This window comes from Astyanax mexicanus, chromosome 11 (genome assembly GCF_023375975.1).
Source record: "Astyanax mexicanus isolate ESR-SI-001 chromosome 11, AstMex3_surface, whole genome shotgun sequence".
Classification (NCBI taxonomy): domain Eukaryota; kingdom Metazoa; phylum Chordata; class Actinopteri; order Characiformes; family Acestrorhamphidae; genus Astyanax; species Astyanax mexicanus.
Window position 1 is genome coordinate 28,047,327 of NC_064418.1, and position 12,586 is coordinate 28,059,912.

At 38.9% G+C, this 12,586-nt stretch overlaps 1 protein-coding gene across 8 annotated transcripts in view; it reads left to right on the forward strand.

Annotated features, from left to right (window-relative positions):
• dgkh (diacylglycerol kinase, eta) overlaps positions 1-12,586 on the forward strand; it is a 106,541-nt gene that overhangs the window by 68,976 nt on the left and 24,979 nt on the right. For all 8 annotated transcript variants that reach the window (XM_007251703.4, XM_007251705.4, XM_007251702.4 and 5 more), the window contains 9 exons: positions 549-655; positions 810-935; positions 2,128-2,230; positions 6,178-6,340; positions 7,794-7,902; positions 8,906-9,045; positions 11,452-11,533; positions 11,790-11,881; positions 11,988-12,087. In XM_007251703.4, coding sequence (XP_007251765.1) covers positions 549-655; positions 810-935; positions 2,128-2,230; positions 6,178-6,340; positions 7,794-7,902; positions 8,906-9,045; positions 11,452-11,533; positions 11,790-11,881; positions 11,988-12,087 — 1,022 coding nt within the window. The remainder of the gene's footprint in view (positions 1-548; positions 656-809; positions 936-2,127; positions 2,231-6,177; positions 6,341-7,793; positions 7,903-8,905; positions 9,046-11,451; positions 11,534-11,789; positions 11,882-11,987; positions 12,088-12,586) is intronic.

Genomic DNA, 12,586 nt, shown 5'->3' on the forward strand with positions numbered 1-12,586 from the left:
TAGTAGCAGATATATGCCATTATGAAGTGTGTGTGTGTGCATGTGTGTGTACGCTGGAAAGCAGCTTAGTGGGCAGTTTGCATGTGTGGGTATTGAACTAGTGGTGATACCATGGAGGATGCTAGCCAATCAATCAGCCACTTAATTCTCATTGCGGACACAGCCAGATGAACATTCTTAATCTGATTAAAGCCGCAATGCAATTTAGTGAAGGAAATCAGCAAAGCGCTGCCAGCCATTAGCTTATTGGACCTCACCCACACCAGTGGTGTGGGCAGCGGAACAGAGTGTGCAGCAGAGCGTGTGTTTGAGCCTGTGCTCCAACTGTCGTCTGTCGCCACAGTTTATGATAATTGACTTTTACACTTCTGCTTGACTTTCATCCAGATCGAGGCAGCATCTATTACCCTGATCCAGTTTCTCTTTGTTTTTCTATTGAGACTTCATGTTCTCTTTATTTTTATTTCTTATTGATGAAAAGAAGCATTCAGAGTGCCAGAGAAGAGCTATTTAATTGGTCTGAAGAATGTTTTGTTCTTTCTTTGCAGTGTGTAAATTTAAAGCCCACAAAAGGTGTGCTGTCAGGGCCACTAACAACTGTAAATGGACCACTCTAGCCTCTATCGGGAAGGATATTATAGAAGATGAAGACGGGGTGAGTGAAACCTCAAAGCCTTTTACTTCAAAAAGACATTATCAAAGACAGGACAGTACAGCAGTGAAGAAAGGAGGGAAAGTTAGAGTAGGAACATCCACCGCTGTTCACTAATACATCCTCTACTGTTCCATGCTTGTTTCTTGTTCCATAGATTGCAATGCCTCACCAGTGGCTTGAAGGCAACCTACCAGTCAGTGCCAAGTGTGCTGTGTGTGACAAAACATGTGGCAGCGTGCTGCGCCTGCAAGACTGGCGCTGTCTATGGTGCAAAGCTATGGTAAGGACTTCATTTCCCAGAAATCTCTGTGACAGGCAAACCATTTATTTAGATTATGTTCACACATACTATACTAGTACTATAAGTGGAACTGTGGAAATGTGATCGTTTTCATCATATGTGACAGAGATAAAAATAAATAAATAAATAAGTTAATCTGAGTCTGCTAGATCAGAATTCATGTACCATTTTTATCAAGATCAACATTCACTGTGGGGAACGGAAAATGGCTAACAGCAATGAGTTATGGGAATGGTGGTGGGATTTATGAGTTAACAAGCCTCTAAATAAATATTTAATTAATGTCTCTGTTCAAACTAAATTGGAAGGAACAGTGTTTTCAGAAATTGTAAAAGAAATGGCTGAGAACAGTGTGGGAGGACAAGGCTACAATTTAAATAAAAAAATAAATGAATAAAGTAGAAGTTTAAAGAAGCCCAGAATGTAAACCAAAGAAGTGGTTGTGAGCAAGTAATGTTCCATGTTTACAAGAAACATTACATTTTCACCAGTTTAGGATCATGAACTGTTCAGATGAATGGTAAACTATATTAAAGTTTTCATGGACTCTTAACGTTATTCTATGGACAACAATGTTGTTTCCATTGCTGAATTTGACCTACAGCTCTGGAAAAAATAAGAGACCACATAAAAATGATTAGTTTCTTTGATTTTACCTAATTGAAAACGAGGAAGATGGATGATTACAGCCAACAAACCAAGCTGAACTGCTTGAATTTTGCACCAGGAGTGGCATAAGGTTATCCAAAAGCAGTGTGTAAGACTGGTGGAGGAGAACATGCCAAGATGCATGAAAACTGTGATCAAAATCAGGGTTATTCCACCAAATATTGATTTCTGAACTCTTAAAACTTTATGAATATAAACATATGTTTTGCCTTATTGGGAGAAATGTTGTCTGTAGTTTATAGAATAAAACAATAATGTTCATTTTACTCAAACATAAACCTATAAATAGCAAAATCAGATAAACTGATTCAGAAAATGAAGTGGTCTCTTATTTTTTCCCAGAGCTGTATGACATTTATTGTATGTGGAATTTAAACTATTACTGTGTTATTAAAGATGATGCCTTTATTGTTGGATGAAGCAGAGCCGGCGACAGTGTTTGAGTGAGATGTCTAGGCAGGTTTGTGTTATTGAAGCTCAGAGTGTGTCTCTGTCTGAACAGGTGCACACAGCCTGCATGGATATCTACCCCCGCAAGTGTCCTCTGGGCCAGTGCAAAGTGTCCATCATCCCCCCCACCGCCCTCAACAGTATCGACTCAGACGGTAGGCCTCCTAATGACTATGCTGTTGCGTAACCAAGTCCACTATTTATATAGAGAGATATATAGATGTTTTCCAACGTTGGCAGTGTGGTAATGCCTCTAATGTAGTTCCACTTCAGCTCTCATTTACAGGAATGTTTACTCACTTTTTTTTTTTTTTTTTAAATAATAATGAAGAAGCACACATTATTCTCACGCAGCAAAAACAAAATTCAGTTTTTGTGGACACGGTTCTGATTGGCAATAATTGCAGAAAGCATCACTGATGTACTGTGATTGGCTGAGTGTGTGCATTTATATGCTGGGGTGTGTGTGTGTGTGTTTTGGTTATAGAGGAGCTGAAGCTCATTTGGTTTGCTAATCTTCCTCTACTACTGGAAGAGTAATGAATGTCTCTGCTTTTGCCTTCCTGACCTGTTGAGATGTGCTGGTGGAGGTGGGGGATGAGTCACAGTCTCACATGCTGCATGGTGATGTCCCTTTACATCGCTCCCAAGCGAGCGGTCATGTGCCAGCGCCTCGTGGAAAGTCACTTTTCCTCCGAGCGAATCGGCCTTTGCGCGTGTAAACACAACAGCCCGGCTGAGCATGAGCACGGAAAATTCAAGATGAAAGCAAACAGTGGCATTTTCCCTCTTTTCTCTCTCTCTCTCCCTCTCTCTCTCTCTCTTGCTCTGTTTCTCGCTCTTTCTTCCACTCTGTTTCCCACTCTCTTGTCTATTCATCCATCAATCTTTTTTTTCTATCTGCATCTTTTTTTTTTTACTTTTTATCGCTTTCACCCTCACACCTCTCTATGTATCTCTATATCTCTTCCTTTTACTCTCTGTCTCTCTTTTTGTGCTTCTTTTTCTTTTTGTATCTCTCTTTACTCTCTGTCTCTCTTTCTGTACTTCTTTTCTTTTTGTATCTCTCTCTTTCTTTACTCTCTATCTCTTTCTTCACTATGTGGATTCCTTTATAGCTCTCGCTCTCTAGCTTTCTGTCACTACTCTACCTCTCTTTTTGTACCTCTCTTTCTTTTTGTCAGTAATTTTCTCTCACTTGCTTTTTGTGTCAACACTCCTTTATCTCTTTTGCTATTTTCTCTCTCTCTTTTTCTTTTTACAAAACAATGTGGCACCAGGAATTGTAGCAAATAGTCAGAATGCTGCAATGTCTCATTCAGATATGTATCAGAATACTGGAGCCTCCTCCGTTTTCCCACAAAAAAAAACATTTTCTTTTACTTTTTTTTGGATCACTCACATATAGCGTTATTACATTCACATATATAAAAACTCCAATTTTATTTATTTTATTAATTTTTTTGGTCAATAAGTGTTTATTTATTGCTGTCGCTTTGTGTCTGTGTTTTTCGTGTCTCTCTATCTCTCTCCATGCATTATTAACCTGCTGTTGAGCGTCCGTCCCCGTTTGTTGACTGTTTGCTCAACCAGCTGATCTTAGCACATGTGTTACTGAAGGCGTGTTTTCCAGGAAATTGCGTGCGGCTCTTTATTGATAGCTAAATAAAACAGCTATTTGGAGGATATTGACTGGCAGTGTGTGCTGCGAAGGTCTTTTAATAGCTCGCCGCGCTGGGAGGTTGGCATGGGTACTTCCACTTTAGCACGTGTGTTGCAGGCAAACCTGGGCGATCGCTGAGGGCGTCTTCTATTGATTTGGCCTCATCTGAGCTTCTCACAAGCGAGCTTTGGGTTTGCTGAGCCCGCGCTGTAATTGGAGGAGCGTGAATCGGAAGTGAAGATCGGTTATGGGCGCAGATGGGGTGGAAATCAATCCCTGCGATGTAACAGACTGATAACTATATTACTGAAATGCTTTGTGTCTCTAGTAATTGGCTGTTTTTTAAATCACAATAGTGAAAGCTGGGCTGGTATCACTGAGAATAGAGTAGCAGAGAAGGATGCTGACAGTGTGTTTTTGAGTGTGTGTGTGTGTGTAGAGCAGGAGATTCCTCCAGCAGCCTTGTCCCTGTCCTCCATGCCTCACGTGGAAGGGAACCCCCACCTCAGAGTCGGATCTTAATTGGCTGCGGGCTGCCTTTGGCACGTGCAGCAGCGCCGTGACTCAATCTCCTTCAGCTGAGAGACAGAAAGGGAGGAGCTAGAGAAAAAAAGAGAGGGAGGAGGGATGGAAGGAGGGGGGCGAGTTACAAAGGAAAGGAAAGGAAAAAGGGAGGAAAAGAGTCAGAAACAGAGCGAGTGGGGGGAGCAGAGTAAACCCCCAAGGGCCCAATGTCACCCCCGCAGAAGGCAAGGCCACATCCATCCATCTATCCACCCACTCACGTCTGTCCAAATCATCAGCCTGTCCATGAAAAGCAAACACACAGACACATGACTGCGCAGCCAGATGCAGAATACATGCATGTCACATGCATGTGCGCGCACAAACACACACACACCTACGCCTTTATACACACAGTCATGCACACTGAGCAGGAGAAATACATCCAGTGACACTGGGCTGTTGCCTGCAGACGCTGGCCTGCTCGGATGCTGTGTTTAGTGCACATGCTGCCAGCACGTGATTTTACTCGGAGGGTAAAACAGAGTTGGAAACAGCGCAGTAGCACATTCTCTTGTGCCTTGCTCTACCACACGTGCACACGCTGGAGAGACTCTGGAGTAACTCTAAATCATGAGCATAATTAATCATTTAGGATCACAAGTTAAGAAAAAAATAAACATTTATGCTATTGTAGTACTGAAAACAAACAATAGTGGGCAATAGTGGAGCTAGAAATCAGTCGCAGATAGTGATTAAAGACATGGCCGGATGCTGCATTAACCTTTCCAGGCAAACTTAGTGGTCAATAGTGGTGTTGGTTAGCTCCACTGTGTTGCTGTGCTAATAACTACTCACTCTATGGGCTGAAGGGTATACTCTCAATAGGGGAATCCGGTTAGTGGTGGTAAAACTCTGCCACCTACATATGATGCATTAGTTTAACACACTTTACAAATATGTGAGTTTGTGTCAGAAACTCAAAATAAATAAATAAATAAATAAGTAATTAAATGCCAGACTGACTGGCTCTTGCTCTGCACCAGCTAGATGTATATCCATCTAGTGGTTGATCAAGGGACTACAGCTTCTTTTGGCCAATGAACCTCACACAGAGGTGCTGTAATCCTTAACTCGCTGTATATGATCTATTGTTTACTGGCTTAAGTATTCATTGGCTGGAATTCAACCTGGCAGCTATGGAACCAAAGTTGCATTTCTTCTGTTTAAGAATTTTAAGAATATAGTGTGTGTATGTGTGTGTGTTTGTTTGTTTGTGTGTGTGTGTGTTTGTGTGTGTGTGTGTGTGTGTGTGTGTGTGTGTGTGTGAAATGCTAAAACAGTGCCTTGCCTGCACCTGACATAAATAGAGCTGTGATAGGGTAATGTTAAGCCACTTACTGCGGAAAAAATAAGTGCCTGTTCACTCAGTATTCCTCTTAATTCTGCATGTTTAAAAATAGACATAAAAACTAGACAACCGTAAAAAATGATGATTTATTTTTTTTAAATGTATGATTGTTATTCATTATATTTTGACAATTGCAGATGTATTTCAAGTTTTTGAAATAGTATCTATTACAATTACAATTAGTATTTTCTGTAATGTTTCGTATCAAACATGATATCTTTATATATAATGCTTCAGTTGAAATCCTAAAGGTACAGGCATATAGAATTGACTGAATGCCTGGCTGTTAATGAGCGTTCACACGTGCTGTCAGACAAGTGACTCAGGAAGCCTTTTTTTTCAGATGCTATTAGTCACTGCAGTTGTGTAACTCTTAATTCCCTACTTCAAAGTGTAAAAGTGTAAAAAACTCCTGCAGTGATTCATACTTCATACTTCAGTGTTTCTAAGCAACAGGAGGAAAATCAGTCTTCTGGTTTGGAGGTGTAAACTCATTAGTATATTTTTGTTCTATTTCTGGACAGGCTTTTGGAAGGCCACCTGCCCCCCATCGTGTGCCAGCCCTCTCCTAGTGTTCGTCAATTCCAAAAGTGGAGACAACCAAGGAGTGAAATTCTTACGCCGCTTCAAACAGCTGCTCAACCCGGCTCAGGTCTTTGACCTCGTCAACGGGGGACCTCATTTAGGGTACGTCACACTGGATCTGATGGAGCCTGATAATAATATAATATATGTGTACGAAATATCATAATGTAATAAGACTTGTTAAGGGCTAACTGCTGTTAATTAGTCAACTTAGCAAAATGTATAAAATGTATAAAAGATGAGCTGAGAGAGGGTTGAAAATATTTGACCATTTATTTAAAGGGAGAATATTTAAATTCTTCTCTCACCTCCAAGATGAGTTTGCCTTACCTTTAGTTGACCTATATATATATATTTTTTCAAATAAGATATTTTTCTTTCTCCAAAGTCTAAAATGTCTTAAATTTACTGTTAATTTGCTTGTGTGTTTGATGCCAGTGGAAAGGGCACATGCTAACTTTAGCGGTGAGTTAGCTTATGTTACCGGAAAGAGAACTAAGGTTAATAGAGAACTAGCTAACCTTAGCGGTGAGCTAGCTAACATACTAACGTTAGCAGCGAGTTATCTAGCTACATTACCGGAGATAGAACTAAGGTTAGCGGAGAGCTATCTTAAATAGTAACATAAGTGGTGAGCTAGCTAACATGCTAACATAATAACATTAGCGGCGAGTTAGCTACATTACCAGGAAGAAAAACTAAGGTTAGTGGCAAGCTCGCTAACATTAGCACCAAGCTAGATAACTGAGTAACGTTATCAGCGTGTTAGCTACGTTAAGTTTTGATTTTCAATACAACAAATTATTTTCTACCAAAGAAAATATGACTACATTTTTGGGTTTTAAGTTATATTTGTTGTGGTCCTAAAAAACATTACATTTGACTTTTAAAATGGTGCAAGAACAATACTGCCTGAACACATGGTCACCACAGACCAAAGCTATATAATGCTAATTCTGTTGATTGTTGCAAGAAAAATGCTCACTATTAAGTGGATGAAGCCAAGTCCTCACTCAATTGTTCAATTGGTACAAAAAAATAAGTAAATAATGTGTATATGATGAAACATATGACAGCTCAAATACAACTAAAATTACCTTCCCTTACAAGAAGATGGCTATCAGTTATCAATTACCTTGGTTCGGCAGTATATGGGGTTGGTTGGTTTGTTTGTTTATTTGTTTTTAAGTAAGTATAAGCATAGGTAGATGTAGGTAGCACCCCATATCCATGTATGATGTTATTTTATGTACATTTATAGACATCAAGTGAAGCCCAACCCTAAGGTGAGTTAGTTATGTGAGGTTAATTGCTTGTTAATGTGTGCTAATGGCAATGGCAGTTAAAAAAAAAGTTATTTAAGAAAAATAGCTGGTGTAAAACAGAACCTGTTAAGTGATATTGACAATATATAATAAAAAAAGTAATATAATGAGAAGCTCTAAATATTCTTTAGTAAGCTGATTGACCGTTACACACACTTTATTTATTTCTGTAAAATGAATCACAAGAAGTTGTTTAATTATTTTGTTTCTTGCTTGTCTATGTTTTACAGGCTACGCTTATTTCAGAAGTTTGATAACTTCAGAATCCTCGTGTGTGGTGGAGATGGCAGTGTCGGCTGGGTCCTGTCTGAAATTGATAAACTCAATCTTCACAAACAGGTATTCTATAACTATAGTATGATGTTTACAGACCCTGCCAACTCTTTTTGCTATATTGATATTTTTATTGAGCAAGGTTTAAATACAGAAACAAAGAAGAATTATGATAAAACACTCCATTAAAATTCAATCATAAGATCTTTCTGGCTAACTTTCCTGTTGGATAAGCATCTACAGAATTCATACACACTCAAATGCTGGCCTGACTGGATGGGTACAAAAGATGCTTACAATAATAACAGTCTTTGCAATGTCATATGTTACTTTACAACATGGGTAATGCCCTACTAAGCGCAGTTTAGCCACTGAACTAGTCTTAGAGTCTCTGTGCAACACAAAATCCACTGGAGATCCTATGTAAACACACAGAGGTGGATAGTCCAGGTCCAGAAAGTAAAAATCCACCCATAGGCATTGTGCTTTTCCTGATCGACTAATTTTTTTTATGTATTTTGTTTTACTAGCTACTGCAGCCAATGGAGGTTGAGCAAGAGTTTCATATGCAGCACGCATATACAACTCAGAGAGACCTATTATATTTTACAAAGAACAAGAAAAAGTGTTTTTTGTTGGAAGAAGACCTTTAAAGTTAGCCTTGCCCATCAATAAGGAAACAATACTGCTGAAATTTCAGCAGATATTATTAGAGTTATTAGGAAATATTCATAAAACATATGTATTAGGGCAGCTAGAATAGCTTAAACTTAGTTAGTAAGAAAACGTAGAGTTATATTCCAGGTGCTTTAACTTGTTCATATTGTTATAGTTTTTTTTTTAACATTATAACATTAAAATAGAGGTGAGATAATAATAATTGTCTGGTAAAAGTGTGTTTTCTTAGTGTTTCTATTGAAAGTGAATCTGACTGAGCTGCTGTTTTAATGAAAATATAGTGACTGTGTGCTTTGATTTTCCTAGTGAAAAAGACTGTGATAAAGGGTTAATGAGGGGTGTAAGTGAAACTGTGTAAGAGTGTGCTGAGGGTGTGTGCTGTCGTTGGCAGTGTCAGCTGGGCGTACTGCCTCTGGGCACGGGGAACGACCTGGCACGGGTGCTTGGCTGGGGACCATCGTGTGACGACGACACACAGCTCCCTCAGATACTGGCCAAACTGGAGCGAGCCAGCACCAAAATGCTGGACAGGTAGGGAAGCCTTTCTTCTCCTACAGCCTGCAGAAATGAAGGCAGCCTGGAGCGCTTCCTGAAGAGTGCTGAGGTTAATCTGTGCTCTGAGATGGTTGTAGATAAACAGGGTAGAACAAAATGGAGATGTCAAGGCAGAGGATTTGCAGGTAAAATAGCACTTCATTGAGCTGGCCTTTATCTGATACAGGAATGTGGGCTATAACACACAGCTCATTTATCTTCAGCGATTCTCTGTTCAGGGCTGTAATCTGCCTGTCAAAATTGTGGAGACACTCATCTTATTCAAATGAACAGTTTTTTTTTATGCCAATTTACAACAACGTTAAATATCCATGCTGTAGTCCATAGCAACAATTATGGGCCGTCAATTTTTTGTTTATTTTATGTTAGAACTTCTGGGTCCAGCATAGATCCATTAATACAGATTACATCCACAAAAATAATAAACATACAAAACAAGTAGTGTAATATGCTTAGTTAGAGTGTGTCACAATAATTTGAAAAAAATAATATAATTTATATCCAGCCAGGGCACCGAGGAAAGCTATTAATTACCCCAGGATCATCAAAATTGAATCTTGTTCTAATAGGACTTTTGTTTGAAGGGACTAAAAGTAAAATATCCACCTAAACGTCCATACATATTATATGTTTCTACCATTTTCTAGAGGATAAACCAGTACCAGAATATTCTTATCCAGAGGCTCAGTTATGAAGCTCCAGTGAAACGAAGATATCAGGTGTATGTGAGGCTTTCAGATAAGAGGTTTGCTAAAGAGTAAGTTAGATTAGCTAGTTAGATTATGTAAAAAGGCTGTTGAAATGTTGGGTTAGCATAGCTAGGTATTTTTTTATCAGTGGCCACGGCAGTAGCTACTTTAGACTGCACTCATTTAAATGCACTAATACAATAATACACAAAGGCAGTAGAACAAGACTCATAATAGTGGTGTGGAAGAATAAGCTGAATAAAATAGAAATCTTGGAACTTTTAAAATAAAATAAAAATAATGTGTTTTGACAATGTTTTGACAATATTTTCTTGACATTGATATTTCATGGCTGTAATATTGGCCGATATAATTTTATACTGAGAAAAAATTAAGGGCCCTATTTTGGCTATCTATAGCGTATCAGTCAATTATATATCACGCAGCTGGTTTTAAGGCATGTCTGCGTGTCTTTGGTATCGCTGAGGGCGCACGGCCTGCATGGCTAAAATAGGATTGGGCGGCTGAATGACTGTTGTCCTCATTTTAATCAGTCAGTGGCGCACCTGTTTTTTCCGCCGCTTAGATAGAAACACGCCAGTTATTTACTTGAACACACCTCATCTTCAGACCACCATGCCCGTCGGCTTAAATATGTTCCTAAACTCCAATGCCATTTTAATGATGCGGCAGCAAGGCGTGAAAATAGACTGGTACGGTAGCAGCAAGCATTGCGGCACACCTTGTGCAGGGTGTACGATAGGACCTTAATATTTTAGTTAAATAGTCCTTATAAAAGTTTATTTTTTGGTATTATAAAAAGAAGGTATTAGATACAATTTATAGATACATTTTTTATTTACATTTCACATATACTGGATTAGAATTTTCTAGTTTAGTCTGCCTTGTCATGTCATATTTGACGTTGGTGGTCCCAGATTCTTGCTGTTGTTTTCTATTGATGATTCTTATTATCTAAACTCTTCACTGTGGTTTTGCGCAAGGTGGAAACCTGTAACTGTTTGCCCGTTATTGTTTCCCAGCATCAATAAAATAATAGGTTGCTGTTATAATATAATACAGTATGCAGGTCAGACTTACAAGGTTAATCATATTACAGAGGAGGGGCCAACATAGTGTTAGGAGTCTTGCCCAAGCACTCTTATTAATGTAGCACAGTGTAGTCACCCAGAGCGAGAATTGAATCCCAGTCTCCTACATGATAGGTTAGCTCACTGGCAAGTAGTGGTGTTATCCACTGTACCACACCAACCAGTCATAAAATCAACTTTGAGATGAAAAAATGCTTTTAATTTAATTTTAATTCTTCTCTAAATGTCCATGTTTTTTGCAGTTATTTTTCATAGTGTAATTAAAATATAACAGGTACAATCTTTCCTTTCCTCATGCTTTAAACAGTAAGCATTCCTTCGGTTTTAGGCCCTGTTCAGGTATTTAATGATGCTATTATTATAGTGATCTCTTATTAAAATCACTTCAGGTCTATAACATATAGTCTAAAACATTGTACAGTTAAACTATGCAGATTTAAATCCCAGCGAGACATGTTGTTGCAAACCCAAATTAAATGTTTGCAGAAAAATTCAATTGAGCGAAGAGGATGCTGGGCTGCCTCCACATTGCTGCTCTGTCATGCATGGTTTTTAGTGCAGCTGCTCTCTGCTCTTCACAGGTGGAGTATAATGACGTATGAGATTAAAATACCTCCCAAACACAGCTGCCCTGCCACACCTGAGGAGGCAGAGGACTGCCAGGTACCTGCTCTCAGAACACACACACCAGCATCTATACACAGCCTACAATGGCTCTTAACAGGGTTTTCTGTAAATAGTCAATTAAACCAAACAGTCAGTTTCCCAGACAGGTATTAAGCCTAGCATTGGACTGCACTGCATTTTCAATGAAGATTTCCCACTAAAGGTTTAATCCCTGTCCAGGAAACTGACCCACAGTGTTTACAGTAACCCTGGCCTTAGACTCGTAGCTAATGTACCCTTAATGTGGCTTTAGTTTCAGATAACAGATTACGAGGATTCCGTCGCTGCTCATCTCACAAAGATCCTCAACTCGGATCAGCACTCTGTGGTCATATCCTCTGCAAAGTGAGTCTACCTGTGTAGTACAACACTGTTCAGCTTGCACAGCTAAAAGAGTTAAATATGAGTAAAAATATGATAAAATGACATTTTCCCCCTCCAATTTCTACAGGATTTTGTGTGAAACAGTGAAAGACTTTGTAGCCAAAGTGGGAAAGTCCTACGAGAAAAGCATGGAGAACACGGATGAGGCTGAAAGCATGTCCCTGAAAGTAAGCTCACTGCACTGAACAATTACTGCTACATAATCTTTTTTTTTTTTTCATAGGTGGCTTTGTGTTTTTGCTGTTGATAGTGGTGTATTTGAAAGAGTACATTGAATGCATTTCACATAATTAATGCAAAGTAAGCAATTTCCATTAAAACACATTAAAAAGGTAAATCTGACCTTACACTTTAATGAGGTTGTGTTTTTAAAGTAAATTATTCACTGCTTTGTGTATTTATCAATTTTTTTGGGTTCATTTACAAATGCCCTACGAATTTTGTTTTATTACTAAGCATCAATGCAGTTTTACAAATCAGAATCAGAATTGCCTTTATTGTCACATGGTCACAAGTACCATTGAAATTAGCCATCAACCCATCCATACAATAACATACAAGGGGGAAAACAGGACAGGACAGGAAGACAGGGTAAGCCGCAGCGTGTTCATTCGCAGCCATCATTTTTTCAGTTAGAGGGATACAAGGGGAAAGAAGAGGGTAAAA